The sequence below is a fragment of the Zonotrichia leucophrys genome, chromosome 6 (assembly GCF_028769735.1).
Source record: "Zonotrichia leucophrys gambelii isolate GWCS_2022_RI chromosome 6, RI_Zleu_2.0, whole genome shotgun sequence".
Lineage (NCBI taxonomy): Eukaryota > Metazoa > Chordata > Aves > Passeriformes > Passerellidae > Zonotrichia > Zonotrichia leucophrys.
In genome coordinates this window covers 10,021,284-10,034,259 of record NC_088176.1, presented here as the reverse complement: position 1 = coordinate 10,034,259, position 12,976 = coordinate 10,021,284, and the positions used below count along the sequence as shown (strand labels likewise).

The window sequence follows — 12,976 nt, the reverse complement described above, 5'->3', positions numbered from 1 at the left end:
GCAGCAGCACCTGCCCCTGCAGTGTGCTTGCAGCCCGAGCTGTGCTGGGTGCTGTTGGAGCTTATCAGCTCCCACCACACTCGTGTCCCAGGCAGGTGGCCCCTCCTGATGGGGGCTGTGCTGGCACAGCCATCACCCCTGCTGCAGCCACAGCCTTTGGCCAGCAGCCAGCACAGCCAGGTGCAGGAGTGGCTTCTCTGCAAACAGAGTCTGCATGGGCCTGGGACAGGCAGTAACCTTCTTCACTCCACCATGGTCCTGGGGCACAGTGGGAGGGTTTTCAAGTGTCTGGGGTTTTATTACATGGCTGGACCTTTGCCTGTAGCTTTCAGGTGCATAACAGGGTTGATCTTGTTCAGTCTGCCCACAACCCAGCTTTTGACGTGGCACATCAGTGCCACCCTTGATCGCTGTCTCAGCAATCCAGCCAGTGCTTGCTCCTGCCTGAAGCTGATCTCTGGTTCCAGGAATTGCAGTTCCTGGTGCAGCCCCTTCCCAGTTCCTGGTAAAACAGTGCTGAGAATCAGCCCAAAGCTCAGGCTGTAGATGTGTTATCCATTTCTCTCTGCATTCAAGAGTGGACTGTCATGTCTTTGTGACTGGTTGGATGTTGATTCCCCAAACTTTTTTTCCTGTTACACAAATAATTTGATTTTCACCATGGGCTGGGAGCTGCCTCCAGGCCTGTGGTACCTGCCTGGAGCAGATGCTGTGTAGCAGTCTGCTGTTAGGTGGAGCCCCAGATCTGAGCTCTGCTTGGTCAGTGTTTTTAACTTGGGCTGATCTGTAGGTGAAGTGAGTGGCTGGAGCTGATGCTTGTGCTGTGAGGAGAAACATGCTGCTCCATGCTGCAGCTTAGTGGCTGTGCTCTGACAGCTCTGACTCAGTGACTTGCCTGTGTGGTCATTCAGGAAGTCTGTGCCATATCCAAAAATTGGTTTCAAACCCCAGAATGTCTTTGACCACAAGATCCTGCTTCTCTTCATTTCTGTGCAAGAAGTCAGTGTCCAGTGTCCCAGCTGTAGTGCCACTGTGAACCAGCAATACTTTTTCATTGCTTACCTTTCAGTCATCATGGGGCACAGGACAAACACCTGTAGTGGGTGCACACTCCTGACCAAGCTCTATGTTGAAAACTGGCTTTCAGGTAAAAAAAAATCTCCCCATGTCAACCATATGAGTTTAATGACAGTGGGGTTTGCCCTAGAGCAACTTGAGAAGTAGGAGATGAGATTGATGTGATTACTGTTCTTTCAGTTTGATTTTTGGATTATTATTTCCCTTTCCCCACCCCTGTAGTTGTTAATGTTTAATGGAAAACATGCTTTCTTCAAGGCTCTTGCTGGTAATATGCAGCCCTGTGACTGTTATTGAAACAGAATGATGAACCCTTCGTAAAGAGATTTATGGTAGAAACTGTGAGGAGCTCACTTCTACAGCACGGCCAGTGAACACTCCCCTGTGCTGACAGTTCATCAGCAAAACCCCTGACCCTTCCACCCTTAATCATCCTTGCTTGTCACTGACATAATTGCCTGATTACAGACTCCTCTCCCCCACCCCTTTCAAACTGGGTGCAATAGTGCATTTGAAAAACAAATGGAAATGAACTGTCCATGCTCTTTTTTTCTTTCTTTTTTTTTTTTTTTCTTCCCCTGCATTGAGATGGATCAGGCTAAGATTCAGTTTCTTTGTGCATGAGCAGGGGCTGGGATAGGCTTTCAGGAGTCTTTTGCACTGGTGTTTCTTGCATGTGAATGGTAAAGCTGATGTCATTGTGTTATTGATTGGGATGACAACTTTGGACATAAATCATTAATGTCTGGGAAAGAGAGAGGGAGGGGAAAAAGGCAACACACACTCGATAGTTTTCCATAAATCTGCTGTTCATCCCTGCAGATGTGATCCAGAGGAGGAGACAGTGGGAACAGTTTTCCTCTGCAGCCTGAGGACGATGTGTGTTGTCACTGCTGCCTGAACCATTTACCCCAGAACATGTTGCCATGTTCTGCAGAAAATGGATCATATCACCAGCAGTGCTGTTGTGCTGGAGCCTGTCTTTGTAGCCAAGGTCAGAAGTCTGCCCGAGGGAAGGTCTTGGGTTCTCTCATTCCCACAGACCTTGCACCCCCAGCAGCATTTCAGACCTGGGCCCAGGAAGGAGTAAGAGTGCAGTTGTGGGAACTGCTGTCCCTCTCGCTCCTTGAATTGCCAGGGATTGTTTCAGTGTTTTGAATTGACCATTTCTTCATTGATGATCTTAATTTCATGCAAAAAGAAGGTGTTCAGGTCAGTTCATAGCAAATGTCCCTGAGCTGGCAATGAACAAGCACACAGAGGGTAGCAGTCATTCAAAACTGCTTTCACAAAAGTTCTCAGCAAAACAGACAGCAAATAGCTCAGAGAGAGTGGAAATCCATGAGATGCTTGTACCATTTTCTTCTGTGCCTTTGCCTCTGCACAAAGTTCATGCAGATGGGTCAGATTATCTGTTCAGACAGCAAGAAAATAAACAGTGTCTGTCAGAGGTTAGCAATAATGAAAGTATTGGTGAGCAGCTGATGTTTGAAGTGTAAATAGTTCAGTGGCAGTCTGTGCTGGTACCTGAGGGGAATCGTGTCATGCTTGGAAATAGGGAAGCCTGAAAACTGCCTTGTAGGGGGGCAGCCGTGAAAGCAGTGACATTCCCTTGCAGAGAGCATGGCTCTGACCCTCCTGTTCTCCCCTTGCAGCCGAGCTCACCTCCGCCTGTGTCTAGAACGCTTAAAAGTTCTGATACCGCTCGGACCAGACTGCACCCGGCACACCACGCTTGGGCTGCTCAACAAAGCCAAAGCACATATCAAGGTAAGAGCTGCCTTTCCCTGCTGCTTTCAGTGTGGGATCTTGGGAAGTGCAATGAAATTGTCACCCTTGCTGCCTAGAGCTAACTCCGTTGAAGGAAACGTGACACTGCTAATAAATAAATAAATAAATAAATAAAAAGAGCAAGCAAGCCTTTCCCCCTTGATTAGCCATTTATCATTGCCACAAGCCACATTGTTGGAAGAGTCCATAATGAACTCCTTAAGTACGAAATGATGGATTGAAGAGCGAAGATTTTGTTCTGTATTGTGATCGTTAGTTGACAGCTGTATCTCTTTAAAGAAAAACATACCTACTGCTGAGAGACTGCATTTTGATGGGAAATGCAGCTTCTTTTCTGGTGTGCTACTGAGTTTCCACTGCTGAAGCATTAGCACAAACCACAAGAGTGCGAGACAGGTTTGGCTTGCTGGAGTTCCATGTGTGAACCTTCCAGCTAGCCTAGCTCTTCCAGCTCCACTTTTGGCAAAGAGAGATGTGAAAAGAAAATGCAGCATTGTCAGTATCTGGGAGAGGCTGAAATACTTCGTTGCAGGTCAGGATATAGAGAGGGAAGATTGGGTGATGAGGGAGGGCAAGTGCTGCCAAAGGGACAGAGTTAGCCTGAAATGACTCCTCCTTATGCAATGTGCTTGTCGTAGGAAACAAAGAACAGTGCCCTGGTAGATTTCCCAGCTGTGATCAAAGAAATCTGTAGTAGGTTATGTAAATCACTCACTGAATAGAAAACTGTTTCTGAGAAATCCTTCTAAACCATGCAGTAAGGAGCACAGAACTCCCGGGCCACATTTTTGTGTTGGAGCAGCTCGTAACAAACCCTGGAGTGGATTGGCTTGGGGGTGTGAGGCCCCTCCGTGGGCACAGGCGGTAATGCAGGTGTCTGATCCCGGGTGGAATGACCCACACACAGACTGCTGCAGTTCACAGCGTGTCCCCTGGAGAGGCCCAGTCCTCTGAGACTCTTTGTACTAATGGGTATGATTTATCAGGAGCTGAGAGGTGGAAAGATGTGGGGAGAAGGCATTGTGCTTGGAGACTGCGAGGCAGCTTGGTTCAGGGCACTTGAACTTGAATCCTTCTGGGACTGGGAAGGTCTAAGCAAGGCAGGTGGCAGGGCAGTGCAGGTGGGAGGGAAGGAGAAAAGGATAAAAGCAATTACTGAGTTATATTTGGTCATCTCAGAAACTTGAAGAGGCTGAGAGGAGAAGCCAACACCAGCTTGAGAACCTGGAACGAGAACAAAGATTCCTAAAGAGAAGACTGGAACAGCTACAGGGTCCTCAGGAGATAGAGCGAATACGAATGGACAGCATTGGATCTACCATTTCCTCGGATCACTCGGACTCGGAGCGAGGTGGGTGTTGCTGAGCCAGCACGGAATTGCCAGGACTCTGAAGTGAGAGAATGGGATTCATCCATTTCTTATCTCTCAGCTTCCCCTTCTCATGGCCCTTGGTGTTTAGGTTGCTGATTCTGCTCACACACAGGCACATACACACACATACATATGGAGAGTTCAGTATTTTGCATTAATTCTAAGTCTGGAAGAATTGTTGTTGCTGTCAACTTGATCTGATTTCCTTGGCATTGAAAGAGATGGTAAAGTTGAGATGCTCATTGTGATTTTCGTTCTGCTGAATCTCTTGGCAACAAGAGGAAAATGTAAGATATCAATAAAACTGGAACTAATGTTTCACACACCTACCCCCCAGCCCCCCTACCAAACTTCCCATTGAGCTCACCTCTTCAGTCAAAACTGGGTAGATATATCTGAATGGCTAACTGAATTATGATAACTTCCTTTTTAAATATATCCCTGCAGTGGACAGAACATTAGGCACAATAGATGGTTTGATATTTACTGACAGACCAGAAGATGTTGGATAGTTTGGGTATTAATCTGTAGTTTAAAACAAAAATCCTTTGGAAAATTCCTAAACAATATGGGAGCCAAGATACCTGGTTAATTAGATCTTTGTTTTTTAAGTCTTTCTTAAAAACAAGATGTCTGTTCCAAAATCCACTGAGCATGTGTGAGAGTAACCCAGATTCCCATGGTAATGCATTGTAATTGTGTCTGGTCCTGGCTTTGGCAATATAAAGTCAAGCAGCTAGCATGTTTAGGGTTGACTTCATGCTCCATTTTCTCTCTTGCACTCAATTTTATTGTTTTCTTCTTTTTTTCTAACACTGGGGTATTAGAGGTCCAAAGAAAGAGGTGGTGGGGCAAGCTCAGTGTATGGGGTGGCTCAAGTATGCTGACAGTGTGGCTGGTGTGTGGAGGAGTGAAATCCCTTTGCCAAATCCCTACAAAAACCTCCAAGCTGGTATTAGTCTTTTTATAAACAATGACCACAGCCCATCCCTTTCCAGGGAGAACCTGCTTCAATTCCCTGTGTTGGGGGAGTCCCAGGAGCTCACTGGCATTGGGGGGGCAGTTGGGTGTGGAGTGCTAACCTGTGTGCATTTCTCTCATTTCTCTTTCTAGAAGAGATTGAAGTGGACGTTGAAAGCACAGAGTTCTCCCATGGAGAAGTGGACAATATCAGCACAACCAGCATCAGTGACATTGATGATCACAGCAGCTTGCAGAGTATTGGGAGTGATGAGGGTTACTCCAGCGCCAGTGTCAAGCTCTCGTTTGCTTCCTAGAACCAAGTGAGACAACAGTGCAGGGTGAATGATTTCACTGGGATGATCAAACTGGGTCCTAGATGCCAGTATCCTCTTTCAGAATTGACATATTGACAGCTAGGCCTGGAGAGACCTGTATATAAAGCTTTTTGGGTAAAGGAAGCCTCCCCAGAAACCCATATTTGTTCATTTGGTCATGTTACCAATCCCAATTTCTGCTGGCAAAAAGTTAGGCCAAATACTAGTCCCTTTGCAGTCAATGAAATCCGTTTGTTTCTGTGGGACCTGGATCTAGACCTTAGTGATGAAACACTTTGTTTTGAATTTATTTGAAATTGTTTGAAAGAGGATACTAGAAACTCATCCCTCTCTTTCTGTCAGGAGATCTGAGAAATGTCAAAATTTCTTACACCGCATTCAGATTGAACAACCTAATTTAGGCCCTTCTGAAGAGCTTTTGTGGTCCTGAAAGGACTGTATCCTACAGTTTACCACAATCTAATGCTGTCATAATGTACTAGGAAATCTAAGAAGGCTTACGTAGCCTAGGAATAACAGTGCCGATAATGATGAAGGTCTCATTCTGTGCCCAGAGGGAGAGGGGCAGCGATGTTCAGGGGAGAACACCATTCAACTCAGCTTTCTGTTGGACATCATTTGAACAGTGAGTACCTCAGAAGCGTGGCTAAGGCGAGAGGTACACACCTGTAACCTACCAGCACAGGGTGGGCTGTCGGGCCTGGGGCTGTGCCAGCGCCAGCAGGTCCCCGGTAGATGTGTGCCCCTCGCAGGCACACGGCCAGCTGAGGGCAGAACGAAACCAGCACTCGAGAGCTGACACACCAGACAGTCATGCCCAGATACTGAGCCACTATGACCTTTTTATTTGAAGTGATTTTTTGATAAACATTTGTAAATGTGTTGGGAGGGAAAACACCCCAAGTCTGATGCATCTTTTTAGAGCTTGTCCATATGAAACCTTAGATGTCTTTTATATGAATTTATGCCATGAAAAGATCTCTGTTTTGATGAAGCACTTGACCCAATGAAATGCAAAGATCCTTTTTTTGCCATGCACACAAAAATGAAGGTTGTGCTAAGCTGGAAGAGGCCAGGTTTGGTGGGGGTTTCTTCAGTTTTCTTTTTAGAATCATTCCCTTTGCTGACTTTTGAAGTTCCAGTCCAGTAGTTAACTTAGTTAAGCTCAGCACGTCTCTCATGTTAATGTAACGTTTTGACTGCACGTCCTGTTCCCAAGGGCCTTGCCACCTTATCTGTGCAGGTGCTGTTAAGAGCTGTTATAGCGAATGTTTTCTAATTTTCTCCAAGACGAGCATTCTAACCTGCACTTTGAGGGCTTTGCTTTTTTTATTTTTGTCTTTTTAATGGCCAGGATTATTTTGTTTTCCAAGTTTTAAAAACCTTAATAGAGTCTTCACCTATGGCATTGTTTGAAACTTTGTATATCCTTAAGTAATTTAATTACCCCTCATTACTAAGGAAAAAAGAGGAAAAAATGCTTTATAAAATTCATAACTTATTGCTGATTTGAATGGGTTGTTAATTTCAGTCCTTTAGATTTTATTTTATTGTTTTAGATAGGGTTGGGTAAAAAGAGGTAAAATAAAGTAAAAAAAAATAAAGACAACCATATTTAGCAGTGCAGTGGAATTGTGTTTAAATGTTAGCATATGGTCCCCATTAAAGTAGCACTTTAACGCCATTAAACATTTCTGTATCTGAAATGAGTTGTGTTCTTCCATCTTGGTCATTGCTGTCACTTCAGCCAGCTGCTGTTCTTCTTGTGCCCTTCGGTCCTGCAGTGACATCCTGAGCGAGTCTCATGTAGACTTGTGCACTGTGATAAGTTGCCTGTGTTTAAATACTCTGATGTTTCCCCCACTCTCCAAAATGTGTCATTCCCTGTAAAAGGCACAACACACATGCTTGAGTAGAGAAATAATCTCTCCATGGCTGTAATGAATGATTTCTCTCCAGTCTGGGTTTTTTAAAATTAATTTGCTTACTAAGTTTGCATCTGGTTGCAGTTGTTAAACGTGTTTTCACTTGTGTGCATGTAATCCAGTGTCTCAGTCCATCTGTTCTTCTTTCTGGGAGGTTACCTGGCAGGGACAGGAGGCTGCCACAGAGTGAATTAAGCTCTAGGTTGCAAATGCAGCCCAAGGGCTTTGAAAGAAGAAATCCTGCTTGAATTTGCTTTTGGGGTCTATATGATATCTGGATGACACAAGGCTTGAAACAGTCTGTAGAGTGGTGAAAGATAGGAAACTTCAGCTCTAGCAAGGTCTTATTTATTTATTCATTATTATTCTCCTTGGAAGTGTTGACAACTGGCAGTGCTGGTGCTGAGCAGTTGGATACCAGTTGGATTTATTTATTTATGAGCCATTTTCCGTAGCTGTCACAGCACCTCCTCTTTCCTGTTATTCCTGTTTGTGTTAAATGTCCACTTGGGAAAGCAATACAACAGCTGAGAAGCACTGAAGTTCAAGGGATGGAGAATGGCCCTGCTCTCCTAGTTGGTATAAAACAGTGACATGTCTATTGTTGGAATAAATGCATTTGAAATGTTTGTTTGTAATGCTCTGGGGCAGTTTGGTATCTCCTACCTTTTCTAGTGTTGTGGTCTCAAAGGGGTCCTGATCTCAAGTGCAAGTAAATGGGGAAAATGTCACAGGGGATGAACTTCCATCACCAGCCACCTGCCTGACTGCTCAGCCAGCAGCAGTGCTCCAGCCAGGGGGAGGTCAAGGAAGAAAACTAAAAGAAATCTAAAAACCTTTCTAATAGCTCCAAAGACCTGGGATTGGTTGCTCTGGTGCTGGTGGGTTCTTTGTAGCAGATCCTAGCAGATTTCAGCTAGAGTTTTGATAATTTCTTATGTGATGAAATATTTCTCTGGCCTTTCAAAGTTGTCCTGCCCTGGTTTATTTCTGCTTTGTGGACTCTGCATTTTCTCACCTCACACAGCTGCTATCCTCCTCAAATCTCCCTTCACTGTTCTGGTCTCTTGCATTGCAGTGTTCAAGATAACCAATTTTTAGAGATGTTGCTATAATTTTACAAGACTATGGCGACTTTTCCTGTGAAAGCAGAACTGGATGCAGTTTCCTGAGGCAGCCTTCCCATGCAGCAGGCAGACATGCACACGCACGCACAGCTCCCTCATAAGCTCATTCTGTCAAGTCCTCCCTCTGTAAATTAGATCCCCAGTGGGTCTCTTTGCTACAGACAAACCCATTAAAAAGACCATCCAGCATTTTCCTTCTTTTGACACGAGTGTATTATGGAATGTCACCTCGTGTCTGCAGACAAGGTGGAGATGACTATCTGGCTGCATTTGTCACGGTTATCCTGTGGCGAGTTGTCACTTGAAGGTCATTTTAACGTCCGTTCCATTAGCAGCATGTCAGTGACGAAGGTGGTCTCACATCTGTCTGTCTCAAGAAATCTGTAGGTCAATAGAAAGGGGGTTAACTAGACAGACTTATCATTTTCTGGGGTTGGTGATTGTGTTTTCCTTTTGTCTGTTTGTTTGCTTGTTTGCTGCCATCTGTTTGTGAGCTCCGGCCTCCTGCTTTTCTGCTTTGTTCTCTTGTACTCACTGTTCCCTGTTTGTTGTGTTGCCCTGTTGGAATGGGTGAAACATTTGGCTTCAGAGGAAGTGGGATCCATTGGGTGCCCTAACTGGAGATAGTTGTTCTCTTTCCTCCCCGCCCAGCATCATAAGCTTTTCCTGTGGCATTTTTTTCTGACACCAAACATGCATCATTGGAGGAAGAAATCAAGGTCGCTTCCTGCAAGAGAATGGTAAAAAACAGGGCTTCATTCTGAGGCTAGGGAGGTGATAACAATGAAAAGCTATATAAAAGCAGAATAAAGTCCTATTTTTTTTCCTGGAGCTTTCTCCCATGGACACATTGTCCAGTGAGTGAGAAATTCCATAACTGGATAGTGACTGAAACGCCTCTGCATCAGCAGTGTGATCTCTGAATTGTCCTGTGGGACCCTCGGGGAAGAGGAGTGTGTCCTTCTGTCCCTCTGTTCCCCAGTTTGCACAAAATACCTAGAGAACACTGATGTGCTGTCACATCTTTTTGAAATGTGCCAACACATCTGAGTGACATTTGGGAGGATGAATGCAGGAGAGTGGTGTCTGCACAGACAAAGTTTCCCTTTTACTGAAAGATGGGTTGTTTAACTGGGAATAATGCACCAGCACTGGCCTCTGCTTCTCTGCTCATTTCCTCCTGCCGAGAGGGCTGATCGTGTCATTTTTAGGCAGAGGCAGGAGCAGGGAGTCTGTGGGTACTGGTGGTGTGGCTGTGGTGCTAAATACCTTTTATGGAGGGGTTCTGTTTGTGGAGTTGTCTCACAACATGCATGTGTTGAGATCCCTTCAAAAGTGTCAAGGATCAGGGATTGCTGAGCAGCCTCTGGGAAGGGTGGAAGTGTCCTCTGAGGTGTGGGCTCGTACAGAGCTGAACAGTTCAGTCACTGGTGCTGCTGGCCTGGCTGATGCAGGTCAGAGGTGTGAAATGTAATTTATTTGGGGAAAGATCTTCAACGTTAGCCATGCTGTAAAAGCTGTGGGTAGCAATTTATTTTTATCACACTGGGAAAAATCAGCGCCTTGGTTTGTAGAACCCCAGTGAGGCCTGGAGCAAGTGGTGGGGTGAGCTGGGTAGTTTGGCCTTTAGCAAGTCATCCAACATCTTGGCTTGCAGACTGCTGTGCTGCAGACATGTGATGAAGCTTTATTTTAATACAGCAAGGATACAGCTTCAGCAAGGATTAATTTTGATCTTGAGGGATGTTGCAGCAAAGCAGAATAAGCCATGAAGGAATTTAAAGTATTTTATGGTGGTTTTAATATTGAGGTTTCTAGTTAAAATGTGCACAGGCCTAGGCCATGACTTGGGCTACCAGTGCTCTTGCTAATGCTCCATTCAGCTAAGGTTAGGAAATTCTTTCCATTTAATCCCCTTTCAGAAATATGTCTCAATTAATTGTTTTGGATCTCCTCCTGGAAGGCTTGATGGGGAAATACAAAAGCTCTTTCCTATCCCAGAGTGCTGGATAACTGTATGAAATAGTATCCATCACCCTAGGAAATCCCAGTTTCAGCAGGTCAGTCAGACAGGTAAGGTGTAAAATGCAGCTTATTCATATCCCTCATGGATAATGTCTCTTTGGGAAGTAACAGCACCTTTCAGTCTAAGTGAGAGCAAACCTTTTTCAATCAGCACCCCCTGTGAGAAGGCTTTGCACTTCTGTACAGACCAAGGAGTCGTTGTGAGGTGAGTTCAGTGCAGAAAGGGAATTGCTTTGCAGAAGGAAGCAATGCAAGTGCTTTTATGTAGCAGAGCCTTTAGCTCAAGGCCAGAGCTGGCTTGGGTGGGTGGTACCATCATCCCTATGCAAAAGTCCCTCCTTATTTTACTGTCTAAATGAAACTTCTTAGAGCCCAGTGGACAAATTACAATGCAAAGAGCAGCACCAGCTCCCCGGCAAGCAATTCTTCTCTTTGGCCTGGCCCAGGAATGTTTTCAGCAGCCTCACTCTTCACAGAACTGTTGCAAAGAGAGTGGTTGTTCCCAAAACCATGCCACAGCTGCTGCAGGTGAGCAGAACCTCAAGGGGAAGCACAGAAGTTTGCTGTAGGTTTTGCCTTCTAAAGATCTCCACTCTTGAATTGCAGTCCTCTCAGGTAAAGTCCCTTGTTGTATTTACAAACCTGTGAGACCAAGCAGCTACATAAATAAGTGACACAGCACTCACTGGCTTTAGGGAAGGCAAAGGAGAAATGGATTGCCATGACCATGAGAATTTCAATTTGCTACTGTTGAGACTTCTAAATACTTAAACTGACTGGGGCAATCCTAGATCTGAGTCAGGTTTATACTGGTTTAATTTCCACAATGGGTTTCAGTTAGCACCGGACTGAAGCTGTGCTAGAGAAGAGGAAACATGCAGCCCATACTGGTCATTTTGCACAGTACCCTTATCTGACAGACAGAAATCTCTGACAAATATCTCTTCCATCTCCATAGCTTGGGGGGGGTTTGCACTCTTTACTTTTACAGTAACTTTCCCTGTCATTTCAGTGTTTTTAAGCAGTCTCTGGCTATAGCAGGATTTGCTGGCACTGGGGTAGGTAATTTGTGTGCAAAGCCCAGAGCATGAGTTCCCAGGCTTCTTGCTGTCTAGACCAGTTATTAAAACTGGAAAATAAATTGTAAAAGAACCCAAACCAACCAAAACACCATCAGCCACATTTCAGGTCAACTCAGAATTTGTAATGTAAAAAACTCTTGTGTTTTGGCAATTACCAGCATTGCTTCACGCAAGATTTATTTTTATTACATGAATTTCTCAAGCCACTTTACTAAGGCTGTGTTCCAAAGCCAGATTACAATTAACTGGCCAATCCTGCAGATGAGGCAAGAGCATAAAAAATCTTGATGTGCTATAAGGAAAGGCTGTGTGGCCAACACAGCAGTTTTGGTTGGGCAGCTTTTTTTGTTTATAAAAGTTGTTCTCAAGATGTATTCTCTTCATAGATGGGACCACCCCAGGCACAGTGGTCTCATTGTTTCACTTCACCCAGGTAAGGTGTTTCAGGAAAAAGCCAATCAAAACTTTCTTTCAGCACTTCTTTGCAGTGCCCAACAGAAGAGTTGCACCAAAGTCCATGAGGCAGCCCTGTTACAAGAGGTGACAGTGGAAAGGTACAAGTTTTGCTATATTTTTTTAAAGGTATAGCTAAAACAACTTGGGCTGAACTGTCCCTTGCAGGGGAGGCTCACAGCACCCATTGTGTTCTGATGACTCACTGTATTGCTCTCCAGAGCTAGTGAACAAATAAATAGCCCTGGTATAGTCTATTTATTGTATTTATTACAATAAAGATGAGCAGATGTAGCTCATGTCAGATATGGATTAAGCCTTCTTTTCCAAAGACTGTTTTCTGTTAAAAGAACAGGTGGAGTTCAGAATAGGCTTCCTGAAAACTCGTTCTGCCTGCTTTAGCATGTGTCAGTTCTGACTTCAAGATGCTCCTTTTGGATCAGTGAAAGGGACACTGTATCACAGGCACCTGTGAAAGACAACAGGTGACCTTCCTCAGCACTGGGCTGTCAGGGTGGCACAACTGTCACCTAGTTAATGTCACTGCTGGGACATGTGCTTGTAGCTGCAGGCTGCACTACACACTCCCTTCCTACAAAGCAGATTATTTTACTCTTGAGATGTTTTCTATGCAAAAGAAAATTTAACCCCTCTGCTACCACTGAAGATAAGGAATTAAGCAGCACCTACTTTATCTTGCAGTGAGTGTGTTGTACTTCAGAGCCACTTTTGAGTATGACATTCTGTCCCAGCAGATTCTGTACTCACCCCTGTCCTGATTTACCATTATCTTCCCCCCATGAATAATTCCACTTCAACAAATATA

General features: G+C 44.7%; 1 protein-coding gene across 2 annotated transcripts in view; it reads left to right on the top strand.

Annotated features, from left to right (window-relative positions):
- MXI1 (MAX interactor 1, dimerization protein) overlaps positions 1-8,092 on the top strand; it is a 55,725-nt gene extending 47,633 nt beyond the window's left edge. For both annotated transcript variants that reach the window (XM_064717512.1, XM_064717513.1), the window contains exons 4-6: positions 2,733-2,847; positions 4,048-4,219; positions 5,354-8,092. In XM_064717512.1, coding sequence (XP_064573582.1) covers positions 2,733-2,847; positions 4,048-4,219; positions 5,354-5,517 — 451 coding nt within the window. In that variant the 3' untranslated portion in view covers positions 5,518-8,092. The remainder of the gene's footprint in view (positions 1-2,732; positions 2,848-4,047; positions 4,220-5,353) is intronic.
- Positions 8,093-12,976: the final 4,884 nt, after the last annotated feature.